Source organism: Aristolochia californica, unplaced genomic scaffold (assembly GCF_029961685.1).
Source record: "Aristolochia californica isolate CCGP_79_NKW_82.1479 unplaced genomic scaffold, dmAriCali1.0.hap1 SCAF_1, whole genome shotgun sequence".
NCBI lineage: Eukaryota > Viridiplantae > Streptophyta > Magnoliopsida > Piperales > Aristolochiaceae > Aristolochia > Aristolochia californica.
In genome coordinates, this window is record NW_027181770.1 from 2,366,126 (window position 1) to 2,384,313 (window position 18,188).

Below are 18,188 nucleotides of genomic sequence, written 5' to 3' on the forward strand. Positions count from 1 at the left end.
AGGAAACCATGTAGCTTCCCCTGATTTCCCTTTTTCTCATTTCTCATGGTGTTGTTAGGGGGATCCGTCATCAGTCATGAGTCATCATAAATCCATTTATTTCTATTCGATTTGGTGTCCAGAGAGAAAACAATTAGTAAGTGATTCATGAATCTTAAGATTCACTCAGAGGAAGTGCTTAAATGGGATTTCTGGGTGTTCATAAATTAATAGATAGGATGCCTCCATCGTCACTTGCAGGTGGGACAGATCCGTCGTTGAGGATTCTAACAACGTCACATGTGGGTCGCCAACTCGATCGACTGCTCCAATTGGATCGCAGACAGCAGATCTTTCTTTTTGTTTTTCTGGCTTCTTTGTTAAATTCTAATGGACGTTTTTCTGCGCTTGTCTTGTAGAAAGGAAAGCAGGTAAACCAGAGGGTGGGGATGGGGATGGTGATGGAGAGGTAAAAATGGAGAAATAGTGGAAGGGTGGTTTTTGTGAAGAGATAAATGAAACTAGAAACTTTGAAAGAGTTATTGTTATTTTCTTTAGAGTCAGCGCCAGAGACAGAGAGAGCCAGCCAGCAACAAAGTCAATAGGATTTTCAATATTTCGACGACGTTTACAAGAAGGATGAGTTCCAGGAAAGTGCCGAAAGCGCCTCCTCTCTCTCTCTCCCCCTCTCAGCCGCGGAACCGTTACCTACGTTTTCACTCGAACGAAAACAAAATAAAACACCAACAATAGACAAAGTAAATAGAAAAAACGAAAGGAAAGGGAAGGGGAGAGAGAAAGCAAGGAGAATTTTGATCAACCTTGTTCCACACACAACTCACACCACCTATCTCGTCTTTCTCTTGATCCCTTTCTTTCTCTTTTATTTATTTTTTCCCTACCCAACCAAGCGCAAACCCATTTCATCGTCTTCCTTTCTCTTCTCCTCTCTCTCTCTCTCTTTCTCGGTCTCTCTCCTGGGACAAGAAAAGAAAAAAAAAAACTATCGTCAGATGGAAACTTCATCGAACAACTCGAAGGCCCACGAGAAGGATCTCCAGACGACTTCGAATGGTAGCAGCAACAGCAGCAGCAGTAGCAGCAATGGAGTCCCTTTGACTCCCAAAGCCCTCCCAAGATCTGAGCCCTGTAATAGCAATAATGCCACCACCTTCATCCAGGCGGATACATCATCCTTCAAGCATGTCGTACAAATGCTAACGGGTTCTTCCGAGACCACCAAACAGGTATCTTCCAAACCCGTCGCCGATCCCTCCAAGATTACCATTCCACCCATCAAGAACGGCCCCAAGAAACCGTCTTTTAAGCTCTACGAGAGGCGAAACAGTCTCAAACATCTCAAGATAAGTCCCCTCATGCCGGGACACCACAACTGTTCTAACACCAGCTTTTCCCCTCGCAATCCCGAGATCCTCTCGCCCAGTCTTCTCGATTTCCCTTCTCTGGTCCTCAGCCCCGTCACGCCGTTGATACCCGACCCCTTCAACCGGTCGCCTGCCGGCCCTGCTTCCGAATTGACTGCGGTCGCCGAGGAGAAGGCGATTGCAGAGAAAGGATTTTATTTGCACCCATCACCCAGGACTACGCCGCGGCACTCCGAGCCTCGACTTCTCCCACTCTTTCCTGTCACCTCGCCCAGAGTGTCCGGCTCTTCTTCCTGAGATCTGTAAGATTATATTATGCTTGACAAAAAAGAAAAGAAAAAAAAATGTTGCTTCAATTGTACAATTGATCTCTTTCTAATATACCCTTTTGTTTGTTTCTTTTGGAGATCAATGAAAGATCTTGTTTTTTTCTCTTTTCTTGTCAAATAGTATGTTTTCTTTTTCAGTTTCATTTTTTTCTTTCCTGTCAAAACTTTTCTTCTTTGATAACTCGGTTTTCTGTTTGGTGGTTTGATTTTATTGGAGTTATGTTGTTTCCTCCCTCCAGCATCCAGCATTCAGCATTCGTACATTTCTTCTCGGTTTGTTTGCAGTGCGTAAATTCAGTGCAGAGAAACCTAGTGCAAGACTTTGGAACGAGTCTTCTTACCAACGCATCTTTGATTGTTTTCTTAAACTTTTTCCTTCTATTGTTGGGTAGTGGAAAATTAGGAAGTCTTCTGAGGGGGTTGGACTCTACGCTTTCTTGAAGCATAGACATAAATATCAATAGTAGGAAAGTGGAGCTGAGTTTTTCAACTTCAAATCGGAGAAGTAGGTAGATCCTTTCTTCCCATCTTCGTCTGTTGCAATTTTCTTACTAAAGTTAAGCCGGTTGTTGAAAATTGGTACTTTTAGATGCTGAAGCTGACGCTGAAACTGAGCAGAGTCCGGACTCCGGTGTGTTGGTCTGCCAACCGTTCGCAAAGCAAGTGGAGAAGACCAAGCTAGGAATCTTCACTCCTTTTTGTCTTCCATGGATTTCTGCGGCCATAAAATGGTTATACCCTTAACTGATTTCCCCTAGTTCTAACTGAATTTTCATAAGGATTGTGGAAAGCTGGCATTTGATATCAACGCCGTTTCTGTCTGTCTTCCATGGCCGCACTGAGCTGGGCTACCTTGTATTTATTCTGGAACCTTTTTGCTTCGTTTAGTTGAACGCGTGAGATTGAAAGGTCACAGAGGTAGGACACAAGCGTTCCCCGTTGCTTGTTCCGAGATTCTTTTTAGCCTTTTTCTTTTTGTAAAACACGTAGGATCCACCACGGATGTCTACATAATAGCAGCCAGGTCCGACGGCAGAAATTCATCGCAAATAGATATTTGACCCTCCCCTTTAAGCCGTTTTTTAACCCTTCATTCAGCCGAGGAGACGAAGAAAAAAAAGTATGACAAACTACTTATAGACTAGCCATTTAAGTAGCAAATCCCACAGGTTAACTGCTATTGACATAAAGAGTCTACTGAACTCTGCGATCGGAAAATACAATATCAGATTTCAGAGAAGGAACTGATCGTTTTGAATCCATGGTTCTCCGGGAGAGGTCCATTTCCTGGTCGAACAGAAATTACCACTTCCATACCTGAAAGAAGAAATCACTTTCAGCTTGCAAAATAATCTCAAATAAACTCTTCCAAGTAAACAAAAGGATAAAAAAAAAAAAAAAGTTGATCCTTCTTCTACTACCCTTTTGGCTATTATCTAGTTCCATAACCATTAGAATGTTTTTGTATACCTCCTCGGAAGAGATGAAAGAAAATGAAATATGCAATACTTCACATGGCAGCTTAGTCATAGTCGCTCATGTGAATACCACAGCCTGTACTCATTTCCATTGGATAGACAAGTGCAACGAATAAAAAGCTTATGGGGGTGGCGGAAACTCCGTTTAACTAATTGATACATACAGAAAAATGAATGTAGATAAAACCTTCATTGGAACTACGTCAAAACTGAGACAGAAAATGAACACATTTTATCAGATAATATACGCATGGACAATCCTGAAATAAAAACATAATGGAATAATGTTGTCTATGAAGAGAAATATTAAATAAGAAATAGAAGCATTTAAAATCTGTAGCATGATGGGACAAATTATAAAAATACATTTTTTAGGGGATGAGGAGAAGAGAAAAGGAGTAACAGAGAAGACACATGGGAAATGTGATGACCAGCTTTTACAACCAAACAATCTACGGTTTGAAAACCCAAAAAACACTTCAGAGAACGGCTGTATAAAAAAGGCAAAGCATCTTCACAAACCAGGAGTTCAGAACAAGGGGGGAGGAGAGAGAGAGAGAGAGAGAGAGAGAGAGAGACCTGCAGCCTTTGCAGCCACAGCTTCCTGATAAACATCAGTGACAAATAAGATCTGCGATGGCTTGTCAACACCCAGGGACTGCCAAATCTCCAGATAACTTCGAGTCTCCCTTTTGTTTCTACATAAACAAAAGCAAGACAATACAATTTTAGTTGATAGGAGAGCATTAAATGCAAGTGTTACACGAGAATAGTTCAATGGCCTACCCTACTGCTGTGTCAAAAAATCCACACAGATATTTTCTCAAGTCTCCATAAGCTGTATTTCCAAATATGAGCTTTTGAGCTTCTCTGCTACCACTAGAATAGATGTAAACCTGCAAATATTAACGGTCTCAAATGCAAAGTATTGCTTTTTTATTATTCTTGATCATTAAATACAAGACTAAATATAATAACAACCTAGAAATAATTAACACCTGTATGTGGTAACTGTTAATTGGTTACGTCATCCCAATACCATACAATTATAGATTCCAAGAGAAAACATAGATTTAAAGATGACACCCAAAAGAAACAATGAAGATGATAATAAGCTTTCCACAACACATTTAACTTTGCAACCATATTCAATATTCAAGTGGAAGAATCAGAAACTTCTCAAGAAGCATAATCACCTTGATTCCCATAGAGTGCCACCTCTCCAGAGCTTCTGGTACATCCTCAAAGAAGACTCCTTGCAATTGATTGCTTTCAAATCCTGTTCTCCATACATGACCCTTCATGCAAAAAATATATAAAAAATAAACGAAGTATAATAGACAAAAGAATTTTGCAAGATATTAAGTGTCAAATATTTACTCAGTCTTAAGCTTCATTAATGCTTCAGAAAGAAGGAAAGAGTGGACATGTTAGTGGTTTGATCCCACAAATAAAATTTACGCTGTCGTGGTGCCCCCAAAGCTGAAATTTTATATCATATTGCAAATAGTCACCTGAAGTTGCTTCAGAGCTGTAATTTTCCTGTCAGCTTTTATCATGGCCTCCACATTAGCCACCAATGAAGCAATAACATCATCTTTCCCTGCTTCATCAGGAGGAATTGGTTGAGAACCGACAACCCCTTGCTGCAGATCCTCTTCAACCTATGACAATATACAAAATGCACACATCATCTTTTACTTAATATATCTGCAGAAGTGCATGAAACTAAATTACACAGTACAACAAATGTAAGTTGTATAAACAAAAGCAACACTGTTGCCATTCAAAACAAAATTACAGTACTAATAACCTTACTTGGGCACGCAACAATTTGATATCATCTTTGGTTTCTTCAGTGTCATATGTGGCTTCTAAATGGCTTTTCACATTATCCCGGGCATAGGGGAAAAGAACATCAGCAACAAAGGAAATTGGAGTTGTAGTTCCTTCAATGTCAAGAACAATAGCCTGCTGCAAAAATTGTGAGATTATCAAACTATTACAAACTTTTAGGCCCCAAATGAAAATTTACTACATTTCTATAAGAAGGAGAATGCTACAAGAGAACTTACCTTAGATGGGTCAATAGGAGTGTCACTAAGCCCCACAGCCTTTGCTACCCCACTTACATACCTACCATCACCCTTTACAGCTCTAATGTTGCGAATTGGAGAATGGCTTGGCGTGGACCAGTCCAAACCCAATTGGTGAAGCTTGATGGCAGCATCGAAGAGATAATGATAACACTCAGCCTGAGCAACGGGACCAATTATAAACACCTTCATCAACCACATTAGGAGTGGGAAAAAGAAAGAGAACGTATACAGGATAATATATAGTTCAGTTATCATCTCTATAACTTTGCTGACCTAGTTAGCTTTTATGGTTTCTTATGTCAACATTAGCTTCTTATTGTTACTATTAGGGAAAGCATATCTAATACCATAGCTGAAGCAACTCCCATGTCAATAAATTAACATAGCAAAGATAGCAGATAATTTTTTTTTTGAAATAAGATAGCAGATCATTTTCTTAGCCACCCCACTTCAAGAAACAAATATAATTTTTTAGCATGAATAGTGTCTCAACTCCACTAGCATCCTGTTCTGCACAGAAACATAAAGGATTCTTGTTAATAGTTGTATGTTTCTCTACCGTTACAAACATTTAATTACTAATATTGATAATTATGTTTGCTTGAAAATAATGCATACAGAAGTTGATTATGACTTCAATTATGCATAAGAAGATCTTCCACTAGAGCCTGAAACACAGCATCACTCCAGTATTCAACTAAGAAACAAGGAAGCTTACAAAGCTAGGCCCCTCTGTCTCAGCACAAGCAGTACTCAAAAATGTTAAGTCAGGTTTACACTATTTGAGTTAATTATCAGTATAAATTTCTATTACGTGTTGGATGGCATGTAGGCATTTTAAGTAAATGAAAGCAGAGGAGTTAGAAGTTGGACAGATAAGTTCCACTGTCGTTTTATCCTTCATCAACTGTCTCTTTCTATTTTCCTCTCTTTCCATTTCTTCTCCTTACAAATTGATAACTTTTTTATCTCCTCAATTTCTTCGGCTAAAGTCAAAGTACAGTTCAATAAGCCTAAACTTGCTGTAATTTTAAGACTGTCATAGAACTCCTAAATAGCTAATTGAGAAACTCACTGAAATAGTAGAGAGAGAAAGAGACAGGTATGAAAACACACGAGATAGTTCAAATGTACATACAGCGAATGAATCTATCTGACAGTTCAGAGCGTAAACAGATGAAAATCATTTCAGAGTGAGATAATAAAATATCTGGAATCTTAAGTTATAATTTTTTTAAAAAGGCACCCTAAATTCAGGATATATCTTTTTTTGAGAAAAATGAGAAGAGTGAATTCAATAAGAAAGCCCAAATGGAGGAGGCATTACAGAACCCTGAACTCTAATTTCAGGGTATATCTCTAACGAGGAGGCGTACAGAACTAACCCTGTAAGTTGCGTACCAAGAAAACAAATAATCATACACATGAAAGACACTGTATAACAGAAAGAAATACTCATGAAAAAAAAAGTGTCTTTTGACTAATAGAAAGAACATGCATTACTCAATAGACACATTATAATTTGACCACAAACCTGAGTCTTAGCACTTATCCAGGAGTCTCCCCACACATATATTCCATGGTTACGGACAAGTACTGCTGTTGTCTTTGGGTAAGCTTCAATCTGTATATACACAGTTTGTGAGCTCATAAGTTTCTATATGCATATCTTGTTAAAACATCAGATTAGACATGATGCAGTCTTCTAGGTCAATGGCCAAAGGGAGATTTCATGTTTATCATGCTGTTTGGTCATTCTGTAGATCCGTTTCAGAATATCAATATCAATCTCAATTAACTCTAACAGGTAATATCAGTAGGTAGAGAGAGACATACTGCTTGACTAAGTGATTCTGTGAGCTCGCCTTCATGGGCAGTGTTCTCAATAATTGGGACTACAAGCTCATCATGATAGCCATGTCCTTGAATTCCTTTTATCATCTCCATGTGAGTTATCTGCAACATCAGATTTAGAAAGTTCACCTATACATCATCACTTTTTCAAGCTGCTTGAGAAATAAGGACAAACATATTTAAGCACAAATATGTAAATAAAAAACACAGTTTGTCAACCAAATTCAAGACAAACACCTGGGAAATAAAACAGCTCAACAAGGTTCACAAAAGGAGAGCTTTGTATTTCTAATTAAGATTCCAAGATCCCTGAATTTCTACAGCTTCCTTAAACACTCATCTTACTGAGGATACCTAAAAGCATTTTGTGAATCATCTGCTCTACAAGCCTCAGATGAACACATTGATAATGTTTTCCATAACAATTTTGTACCTCTTTAGTCAAGTTTTAAAAACTGATTACATGCCAAAACCAGGACAGATGTACCAGATTAGACTAAAAATGATCATCTACTCTATAATAGTCAAACGTCAAGTAACTTTGGAACTTAGTTGAAATTTGTAACTAGTGAGAGATTTAAAAGAAGTTCTAGAGTAGCATTCCAACAAATGTGTAAAATGACTATGAGAAATCATCAGCAGTCAACCAAGTAAACAAATTATTGGAGAGCATAATAAAATATGAATCAAGTAGATGTTGAAATAAACCCAATTCATGAGTTGTTCATGAGTGAGTAGGTGCATGAAAAGATGCAAGTTTCCCCAAAGATCGGCTAAGTAACTCAGCCTATGCTCATGGTAATTAGACACTACAAACAGAGTAAGAGCTCAATGATGCAATACAATGTACAACATTACGAGTTGTATAATAACTAGATGAGCCTCCAAATGCTTTCATGAAAGTACAAATAAAATACAATTATAAACTACAAGTAAAAATAAAACTTATGAATCCATTAACAAATTGCCAAGTTCACGAGAGTTACTCTAAACTGCTTTGAGTGAGGGTGGATCATTGTCACAAGACATGATTCCATCCCATGACTGTGAATAACAGCGCCAGCATTACGCATCTGATAAGCCTGAAAAAAAAAGAAAAAAAAAAGAAAAACAATTAAAAACAGATAATCAGTTAGCGAATAGCATGCATTAAACGAAGAAAATACAACGAGCTCCTTCTCGCAAACAGCTCCTCAGACAGAAACTACCTACCGTCTCCATTCTAAATATTTATTAAATAGAAAATAATTTCATCAACATACACGACACAATGAATAAAATGAAGCATTTATAGTGGCTGGCTCCACCGCCGTAATTAGTCACACCCAAGTGTGCGAAATTGAAGATACTTTCCCCGTAATCAACAAAAACCGTGGAGATTATAAATTACGAATAATTTAATCAAACATAAAACAGCAGACACGAGCATCAAAACAAGATGAGAAAACTCCGCGATAAAACTTCACAAAAAAAAAAAAAAAACACAGAGAATCCTTTGGTGAGGCGGATGGCGGCTAAACACACCTTCATGAAGAGAGGAGCGCAATCCGTACACTTGGGAGGCTTTTGCGGATAAGGTTTTAGCGAGGGAGCAGAAAGAATTGAGCCACTTCCAGAAAGCACGTACATATCTTCAGGAACCATTCGCTCCTTCTGAACACCTATTCAATTAAAGTTAAAAAGAGAAGCAAAGCAATTCTGAGTACGAGAAACCCAACTTGTTTCAGATAATTTCAGAGCAAAGGAGAACGAGACGAACTTTTACCTGAAGGAGACATGACAATAATCTGCTGTGATTTGGGAATAGAATCGTCGTGGACCTTTATGGTAATGCTGCCTCCGGTGCCGGAGACCCATCCAAGCGTATAGAAATGTCGACAGAGCTCGGAGACGAGACCGCGGGTATCCTTTACGGGTTTACTCTCGACGTATGCTTCCGATGAAAGGAGAGAAGCACCGTTTGCCACAGCAGCCGCCATTTGCTCTAGGTTCCAATAGCTTGATCTCTCGCCGCAGGCAAATATCGAACCGCCGCGATGCCGAAGCTCGATCAGTCACTTTCCCCTAAACCCCTATTGATTTGCAGGAAATTATGGAGTTGAAATTTATAAGATTGTTTGGTCGAGGAGTGGCATGAGGAAAGAGAGCAATTTCATGCCTGCGGCTGCGAATAATAAAAGGAGGAAGCTGGATTCGATGTATCTTTCCTCCCCGTGTCACTGGTTCTCCTTTGTCGCTCCACCCGGCGTTTTATTCCGCTAAGTTTGCTGGAAAAATTAAATATACGTGCTACACTGCGTGTCACATTTATTACGAAATGGTCCCATAACAGTCCCATATTTATGTACGCTTATGGGTCTTTTATCATTTTCTTTTCGGCTAAAACTGTCATATGAAAAAAAGTCGAACATTGTGTATGTACATCTTATCTAGGATCGCAAAAGGATCATAAAGATAAATGTTCTTTCTTTGATAAGTCCTCTTATTCGATCTCCATGCAAAAAAATTGACTCAAACTTTGCTTAATCTTGACAGATGTGTTGAAACTTCCTTGAATTTTGACATGTGTTGAAACTTCTTTGAACTTCCTCTTCAATCTCTCTTGAATTTATGGGTCTTCCTTAGTCTTATGGGTCTGGGTCCATCTTCTAATACACTTCAATATGTGAGTCTTCCTTGGTCATGTGAGCTCAGGTCCTATCTTCCAACAGTATACATGTAAGGGAAGAGGGACATGTGAGAAGACTGATTCATGTTCCAATATAACATCATCTTTATCTTATTTGAAAAAGTCTCCCTCTTATGGAGTTTTTCCTGCATATATTGCTCATTGCCTCCTTCCTTACTAGGGTGGAGTTTCCCTATGACACTATTGTGTTGCCCATGTCTCGCTAATTTTTTTGCTTGGGTGGAACTTCCCTAGAACACTATATGCCACCTATCTTGCTTGAGTGAAACTCTATTGCAACGCTATGTGTTACCTTGTATAACTCTTTTAATTTTATGGTGTTTAGGTGATATTTAAGTGACATTTTACTATAATTTGATTTTGGTAGAGGCCCAATATAATCGATGTTATCTTAATAGTTGATCAGGCCTTGATCTGACCAAAAGTCTAATTTTGTTATCGATGGACCTTTAAAATAAATCCCCATGTTTTGACATTTGATAAGTTTGACTTTCACTATCTTGATAATTGATTAAGGACCTAATTTTAATGATTCAATTTTCATGTCTACAATTATATTATATATATGTAATTTATGTAGGTATATAACTTATTTTCTTGACAAGTAGTAAAAAAATGAAAAATGAAAAAAAATATGTAGTATTTTAAAAAATACCCCTATTCTCAAATAAAAATAATTATTATAAGAAATAGTCTTTTAGCACAGTTCACATAATGTAGCATTAAGTTTAAACCCTACGACGTACCAAATGTAAAATAACAAAACTATCCTTGCATAGAAAACGGTATGTCTTGCTATTTAAATATTCTTTGTGAATTTTTTGGCCTATTTACCCTAACACTTGTTAAAAGGATATCTTGAATCAGGGTAAAGTAATTTTGTTCATTTGCTCTTTATAAGAGATAGAACCAGGTTATTTCATGCTAATGTATCAAATTAAGTACCTATGTTAAGTATATTAGGTATAAGGTAATTCTCTTGATTCGAAACTTAATGAAATTGATGATGCTTTTTCATTAACATGTGTTATGTACATAAAAACATATCATAAAAATTAAAATCTTTAGAGAATGCTAATAATTTCATTAAATAAATAATCTTTTGAATTTTTTTTTGACATCCCCATTCATTTTTTCTTTTTAAAAAAAAAAACCAAATCCTCCCGCATCTTTTTTATGGCACGGAGAAAAACTGATCAGTTGCATTAAGATCTGCTACAAGGCCAAATTACAGACATGTTTGATCGATTTCTTTCGTTATTAAACGTGGAGGGATTCAACATTGACCCGCCATTGTACTGAATTTTTTCCCTGTTTCTTTCCTCTCTCTCGCTTGCGTAGTGAAATGCGTCGAAGTAGAGAAGAAAAGGGAAATCAGGAGAAAATGTTGAACGGGAGCAGTCTCGGAGATTGCCGGTGCTACCTTCGTTAAAAATTTGCAGAATCCGATATTCCTAACTTTTGAATTATATTCATTATCTTGGCATAAGATATTAACTGAACCTTTTTGATTAATCAGACCAGCTGAGAGGTCTTCTTATTGCACCACATCAATTAATTTAGACACAGTTCGTAATAACATTTATAATTCGGAACAAATAATAGGAGCATAATGAGAAAAGAAAAAAAAAATGGAGAGATCAAGAAGAAGAAGAAGAAGAAGAAGAAGAAGGAGGAGGAGGAGGAGGGGGAGGAGGAAGGTAATGGGTTTGGATTAACTATATGAAGATTGGAAGCTCTGGACGGACTCCCGCTTTATTAGTATACTAAGTGAGGATGAGCTCTACTGATACTTCTGTTACTTGTGCTTCTTCTTCTTCTCCTTTTTATGTTTGTTATCTGCCTCGTGGTTGTTAGTCAATGCTCCGGGGTCGCGGCCGTCATTTGAATCACTTGGCATACCTCTTGCACCTGGTGATGGCGCTGCAACCACGACGGTAAGGATTGACGCGTCCTCTAGGCCGGCAATTGTAGTAGGAGGCGCCGCGACGGTTGCAAGGGACCCTGTTCTTTTGCAGTGCACCATAGCTGATGAACCTATTGGCTTCTCTGAGTCCTCTCCTGTTGATCTCCGAATCCATCAACAGTTCCTGCTCCTCGTCAATGCAGTCGCCGACCAGACCATTGCAGGTGGGCGAGGATGGGTCGAGGTCCTTCCGCGCCAAATGGGGGAGGCTCCAAGTGTGTACGGAGATGTCCGAAGGGACGGACTCGGCGACCCATGCCAGAGCCAACATGGCTAGTAGCAAAACAACTCTAAAAGCCATGCAGGAGGAGCTGCTTCGCCAAAACGAGTAGAAGAAGATACAATCACTGAGTGTCAAACAACAACCAACGAACGCCTGCTCCCAAACCCTTGAACGAAAAAGAAACGGCAAAGCAAGCACGCACTGGAAGGCACGCACTTGCGAAGAACAAGAAGGGAGAGAGCACAAGATGTACGTCTCCCAAAGGATGGATCTGCCCTTTGTTCGTCCTGGTCCCTGCCCTTCCTTGTAAAGGAGGGAGAGAGAGGAGAAGGAAAAGAAAAAGGAGGAGGGATTGGCGAGAGCTGAGATTGGATTTCTGAGTTGTTTAGGGAGAAAAGGGTGGCGATGTTGGACTCAGACTAGGGCAGTTTTTAGTTTCTAGCGCCTTTCCCGTGGGTTTTCACATCTGTTGGGATCTGCCCCCTTTCTTGCAGCTTCCTTTTCTCAAGGGTAGTTTGCAGCTTCCCCTCCTTTCTGTTTTTTCTTATGTTTCCGTCGGTTCACAGCCTTCATCCCCTCCTTCACCGCAAACTTTTACTCGTAACTCTTCTTATTTAGTTTCTTTGCCATCTTTAGCATTCCACCGCTCCTCTCATTTAGTCTTAGATTTACCCGGTCTTCACTCTTCTTCCTGTTTTTCCTGTAGTTGCAGAAATAAAATAACATTTGACCCTACAATCCAAATCCGTATCATAAAACACTGCTATTAGAATGAATCATCAGCTGAAGAGATACTGATTGGAATATGAATTGGCACATTAAATGTTACTGTTTATTATTCATCTTGGTAGAGTGTGTTTCCAATTTTATCCTTCCGTTGATAATATTTGCTGAGGTTGAAAGCATTCTGGGCGCTTCTCATCTTTCGTTTTTCCTTTACTCGCTTATTCGATCAGGATGACGGAAAAGTCGTGGATTCCAGTCGCTGTGACAAACATATCTCTAGTTTTAATGAGTTAATAGAACCAGATACCAACCAAAAAGCTACATGCTCAATAAATAAATCAACCTTTTTTCTTTTTTTCGAAAAGTAGAATCAACTCAATCTACGATTACGATCTACCTCCTATTCTGTGTCCCCATAGGGTATCGATAAATGGATTATGAATGAGCTTGACGAGCTTCTGTCGGGGGGATTGATTCACATTTCTCAATCAAACCACTGAGACCTCACACGCGTCCAGACTTTAATCTGTACCGACTTTCCCAATCTTAATCGAGGAGGTGGCAGCCCCGGCCGTCGAGCCACCACGTGTCGTAGATATCAGCAGGACAGGCCACGTTGAAAGATCTCACTGCTTCAGCATCGCCTGTCAACGTGACCCGTCGTCGACTATATGGATGGAGAAAGGTGAGAGTCGGGAGTCGGGATGCTTTATGCAAAGAAGACAAGTAGCTGCATCGAGGCTATGTGTATCATAATGGCATTTGCAAACACCCGGCGCCTTTGGTACGACCGGAGGGAGATTGCGTTTCCTGTGTTAACGACAAACCGGCCTGAAAAGCTAGCTATCTTTGCTAGCTGCTGCTGCCCAGGCTCAGCACTCGAAAATTCAGAATAGGATTCAAAACAAACTCACATTTATCTCCTACTATGCCCATCGCAAAAGAAAATTTATAATTCAAAGCTTTACCAATTACATCCCCTCCAGTGTTCAAAGGGCAACCATCTTTCATCATAGACAATGCTGTAAGTAAATCTAAGTCGAATACAAATCTCTTCTACCGGAAGACACTCGCATAAAAGAAGGGGAAAATCAAATAAATAAAAGCTAAAAGAATAGATGGTCGCCCTTTTCTACACTTCCGTTCTTGATTCTACACAAGACGCTACTGTACTGCGTCCAGCTACAGAGGTCCAACAAGGAAAGACAACGCGACGGTCAGTATGCCGGCAGAAACTCCAGAGATGAGAGAGGCACATGAGGTACGAGACGAGGGGCTTTCTGGGGGAGTCGAGGGGCCGGGAGGAGGAGAGCCTGGTGTTTCCCCGCCCGAAGGGGGAGTGGGAGGAGATGGTGGCGAGGCGGTCGGTGATAAACCTTGGGAGGAGGGAGAAGGCGTGGGGGTTGATTTTGGAGAGGCCGAAGGACTTGGAAAAGGAGCATTCTTGGGTGAAAGGGATGGAGCAGTTAAGGGAGATGACTGTGGAGGAGAAGAGGGAGCAGGAAAGGGGGACTGAGGCGGAGAAGAAGGAGAAAGCAAGGGAGATGATTGAGGGGGAAAAGAAGGGGAAGGCAGGGGAGATGATTGAGGGGGAGAAGAAGGGGAAGGCAGGGGAGATGATTGAGGTGGAGTAGTAGATGGCAAGGGAGATGTTTGAGGAGGAGAAGGAAAGGGGGACGATTGGGGAGGAAGAGGAGGAGAAGGCAAGGGGGACGATTGTGGAGGAAGAGGAGAAGGCAAGGGGGACGATTGTGGAGGAAGAGGAGGAGAAGGCAAGGGGGACGATTGTGGAGGAAGAGGAGGAGAAGGCAGCAGAGGAGCCCCCGTCTTAGGCCTGACCGCCAACACGACAACTATCAGTTTCTGACCCTTCCCACAATTGCCAGGAGCGCCGCTGATGAAGAAGAAAGGACCCGATCGATCGACCTTGAACACCGAGTTTCCGTCATGGAAGCTGACGATCGGATCCTTGGTATTGCATATATCATAATCCTCTTTCTTCACGAACAGAACAGAGTCCGCTTCCTTTTTGTACTTGAAAACTGATAAACAAAAGAACCAAAGATACAGAAAAGAAGATCACAAGCACACCCATCAAAGAAAGAAAAGACAATCATCTCTGAATTGTGTTAGAAAAAATTATAACAAATTGCATTACCTAAAGAATCATTGACCTGAAACCGATTTCTCGCCGCCCAGTGATTGAAGTTTTCCCTTGGGTTCAGAGTCCATCCATCTCTTCCACCAACATAAAAGTCAGAAGCATGACCCAAACAGGGGATCATCGCCACAAAGAGAAGAAGACAAACACCACCCATCCTCCCAAACTCCATGAATAGTCTCTGAAGTAGCCTACAACCTCCAGAAACCTCCAATGAACGGAAGTTCAAAGTCGGGAAGGTAAAGCAGCGATCAGAAACGAAGCAGCTTTAGGAAAGAGAGTGAGGAAAGAGGCGAGCGAGATACAAAAGTACAAAGACTAATCGTGGAAGAGGGCTATATATATATATATATCTTCCAAGAAGCCTACCGTTGTACACAAGAAATTACAAAGCTCCGGCGAATAATCCGGTGGGGGGTAATAACTCGAAGCCATTTTTAGACTGCATGCGGCCTCGTGATAAGCTCGGTTACATTTGGCAGAGGGGCAGGGATATAACGGTAATATTCTTTAATCACTTTGGCTGGCCCCCACCTAATTGCTGGTGGGTCTCGTCCTTCCCCACCGCCACATTTTTTGAATGTCCACCCCCCCAACGGTTCTTCGGGGACTCCGCTTTTAATCCTCACCATGTATCGCACCAATCTAACGTTACAATTGTTAATTACGCCAAATAGATATAAAAGGAAAACCAACTCGCCCGTAACAGTCTGTAAATCCGTAACAGCGCCGCCATTAAAACAGTCTCTATAAGGTGGTCTAATCTTTCTTATTATAACCCGGTGATTGAGACGATTCGATGACTAGTGATATGTGGATGAGTTAAATTAAGTATATATAGACTATTCGAGCCAGTCGGCAGAAAAACCAAAGTCCTCGTTTTTTCCTCAATCAACACGTGTTTTAGCCACGTCGGAAGCGTGTATTGGGCGAACGAGCTCCTTTTTGGAGTCCCAACTGGAGACCCCGTTGTTGCTACGGAAACGAAGCCGTTCGAAGCCCCATTCGCCACGCGTTGAAGTTCTAACTCAGTAAGTCTTCCTCGGGTCGTTAATAAATAAAAAATAAAAAGGAGCTGACGTCTTCCCGGGATTGCAAGTTTCTGTTCACATTCCGTGGTGAATTGACCAGTTTTTTTTTCAATTTATTTCTGAGTCCTGTAGCTGCAGGATAGTGTCCTGGTGAAAGAAAAAATTGGGTGGGGGCATGCCTCATTCGTGCCTTGGGTATCCTAAGCAAACCTAATCTTTTGTACTTCGAATCTCGTGAACACATACAGTCATCAGATCTCTGAGATTGAACTGAGATCCACATCAATGGAAATATGTAGCCATGATTCTCTTTCATTTTGTATTGCAGCTCAAAAAAGTAAAGAGTTTTGGCTTCCCTTCCAACTCAAGCTTTTGACCGTTGAAGAGTGCAGCACCACTCTGTTTTTGTGTTTGTTTGCTGTGAATTAAAGAGTGGTACCACGACGTCAGCACCCCCATTTCTCCCATTAATTAAAGAGTGGTGCCTTAAAAAATAAATTTATTTTTAAAAAAAATTTAAAAAAATTAAAATATCTTAAATCAATAATGAAATGTGTTTAACAAATTAGAATATGATTTTTTGAATAATTAATATAAAATTTTAATATTTTTATTATAAAAAAGAAGGTAATAAAATATGGACCAACAAATAAGGTTTTTAAAAATAAATTATTTTTTACAAAATATTGTATTAAATTAAATAATATCTAAATTTTATAATGTAAGGTATTAATTATACTACAAAATATTTTTAGAATACATAAATTTTATATTTTATATTATATTAAATAGAAGGTAATGAAATCTATAAGATTTTTTTAACCAGAAATTAACGTTTTAAAAATATTTTAAAAATTACAAGAAGAACTTAAATCAATAATGAAGGAAAATGGGAGAAAATAGGTGTGGTAATGTGAAGTGGTGATGTGGGCGTTGATGACATGTTATGTACATGTCTTATGACGTCTCTGATGTGTTGGTGACATAGCATTAATTCCTTCGATTATTAATGTGGCACGATGGTTTAGCACCATAAAAATGTTTAAAGTTGATGTGTCATCTTATATTATACACATGTGCAGTTGATCAATCAAAGCTGGGCATCACTTTCACTGTTAACAACTTCTCCCCTTTGGCAAACTTGGCTAAAAAAATATGCAGTTAAGATTTCGCTAAGAAGGTGAGTGCATTTACAAAAAGTGGCTTTATGTTTTTCAAATTATATATTATTTTTACCCACTTCTAGCCATTGCATCTACACTACGATAGACATATCATCGGTCTTCGTTAGTGCCCCCTGTTAGAGCATAATTCAATTTTAATTATGCATAAATTCATAAATTAAGCGGAAACTCAGGAACGTACCTCCAATCATAGCATTCAGATTCCGAGATAAGTTTGAATCACCTATCTAGTTTATTCCAGGTTTGATTGATAGAGATCACAAACAACTTTTCTAGACCAGATATCATTTTAACCAAAAACACACCGTAAAATATTCACGTGCAACTTCTCAAATCTCTTTCCCATCAAATGAGGAGAAGTTGTAACTGATGGGTAGTTACAACTGTCCACCATCCTCTACTTCCTAAATCTAAGTGAAATCGCTTTCCTAAAGAAATGGTTAAAATATTGAACGTGTCCAACATTCTCTCATTTGGCCCATTCCAATACTTAATATGTATCATTCAATATTGATAAATTCATAAAAATGTTTCTCATAGATATAATATCTTTATACCCAAACAAAAGAAGATTAAATTGCATGAATCATGACGATAAGTCTTTTAGAGAAAATATTAACTTCCACATATTACAATGCAACTATTTACTTTGAATGAGAATCTTATGTGGCACTTATCTTTACGGATGATCTTTCAAATGCTCATTCAGGATCACCATAATTTAAACATACATTGTCATGCTTTAAACTCTATGTATACAACTAAAATAAGAGATGACAAATATGAACTTAATAAAGGTTTTTTCTTACAATTTACAAAATGTGATACAAACATAAGAATATCTCAATCATTAAAAAAAACCTACATGGTAGAAATGAATCTTATATGTTTAACATGTCCCTTATAAGCAATAGATGGTAGACCTTTTGTCAACGGATCAACAATCATTAATCCAGTGATTATGTGTTCCACATTCACTTTGTTTGTTTTGACATATTCTCGAATACCTAAGAACTTAATGTCAATATGTTTACTACGACTTCTGCTTTTTTTGTTTTTGGCTAAAACCATTGCTGCAAAATTA

The 18,188-nt window shown here is 39.1% G+C and overlaps 4 protein-coding genes across 5 annotated transcripts; 1 reads left to right on the forward strand and 3 right to left on the reverse strand.

Annotated features, from left to right (window-relative positions):
• Nucleotides 1-722: 722 nt before the first annotated feature.
• On the forward strand, nt 723-2,718 carry LOC137938960 (VQ motif-containing protein 4-like). Its single transcript, XM_068784131.1, has 2 exons — nt 723-1,666; nt 2,283-2,718. Exon 1 carries the CDS (start codon nt 993-995, stop codon nt 1,659-1,661), a length of 669 nt encoding a protein of 222 aa, XP_068640232.1. The 5' UTR covers nt 723-992; the 3' UTR covers nt 1,662-1,666; nt 2,283-2,718.
• A 25-nt stretch (nt 2,719-2,743) lies between these two features.
• Nucleotides 2,744-9,361, reverse strand: LOC137938829 (probable bifunctional methylthioribulose-1-phosphate dehydratase/enolase-phosphatase E1 1). 2 transcript variants are annotated; one of them, XM_068784012.1, is made up of 12 exons: nt 8,890-9,361; nt 8,649-8,785; nt 8,111-8,206; nt 7,107-7,226; nt 6,805-6,894; nt 5,247-5,426; nt 4,990-5,142; nt 4,686-4,835; nt 4,368-4,469; nt 3,958-4,067; nt 3,751-3,869; nt 2,744-3,010 (listed from the first exon to the last, which is right to left on the reverse strand). In XM_068784012.1, exons 1-12 carry the CDS (start codon nt 9,101-9,103, stop codon nt 2,919-2,921), a joined length of 1,563 nt encoding a protein of 520 aa, XP_068640113.1. In that variant the 5' UTR covers nt 9,104-9,361; the 3' UTR covers nt 2,744-2,918. The 2 variants fall into 2 exon arrangements, with proteins under 2 accessions (XP_068640113.1, XP_068640029.1); XM_068783928.1 differs by having other exon boundaries at nt 4,990-5,145.
• Nucleotides 9,362-11,702: 2,341 nt separating this feature from the next.
• Nucleotides 11,703-12,080, reverse strand: LOC137963540 (rapid alkalinization factor-like). The gene has a single exon (XM_068810659.1). The coding sequence runs from the start codon at nt 12,078-12,080 to the stop codon at nt 11,703-11,705; it is 378 nt and encodes a 125-aa protein (XP_068666760.1).
• A 1,583-nt stretch (nt 12,081-13,663) lies between these two features.
• On the reverse strand, nt 13,664-15,193 carry LOC137955661 (early nodulin-like protein 4). Its single transcript, XM_068802708.1, has 2 exons — nt 14,887-15,193; nt 13,664-14,770 (listed from the first exon to the last, which is right to left on the reverse strand). The coding sequence occupies exons 1-2, from the start codon at nt 15,059-15,061 to the stop codon at nt 13,911-13,913; spliced, it is 1,035 nt and encodes a 344-aa protein (XP_068658809.1). The 5' UTR covers nt 15,062-15,193; the 3' UTR covers nt 13,664-13,910.
• Nucleotides 15,194-18,188: the final 2,995 nt, after the last annotated feature.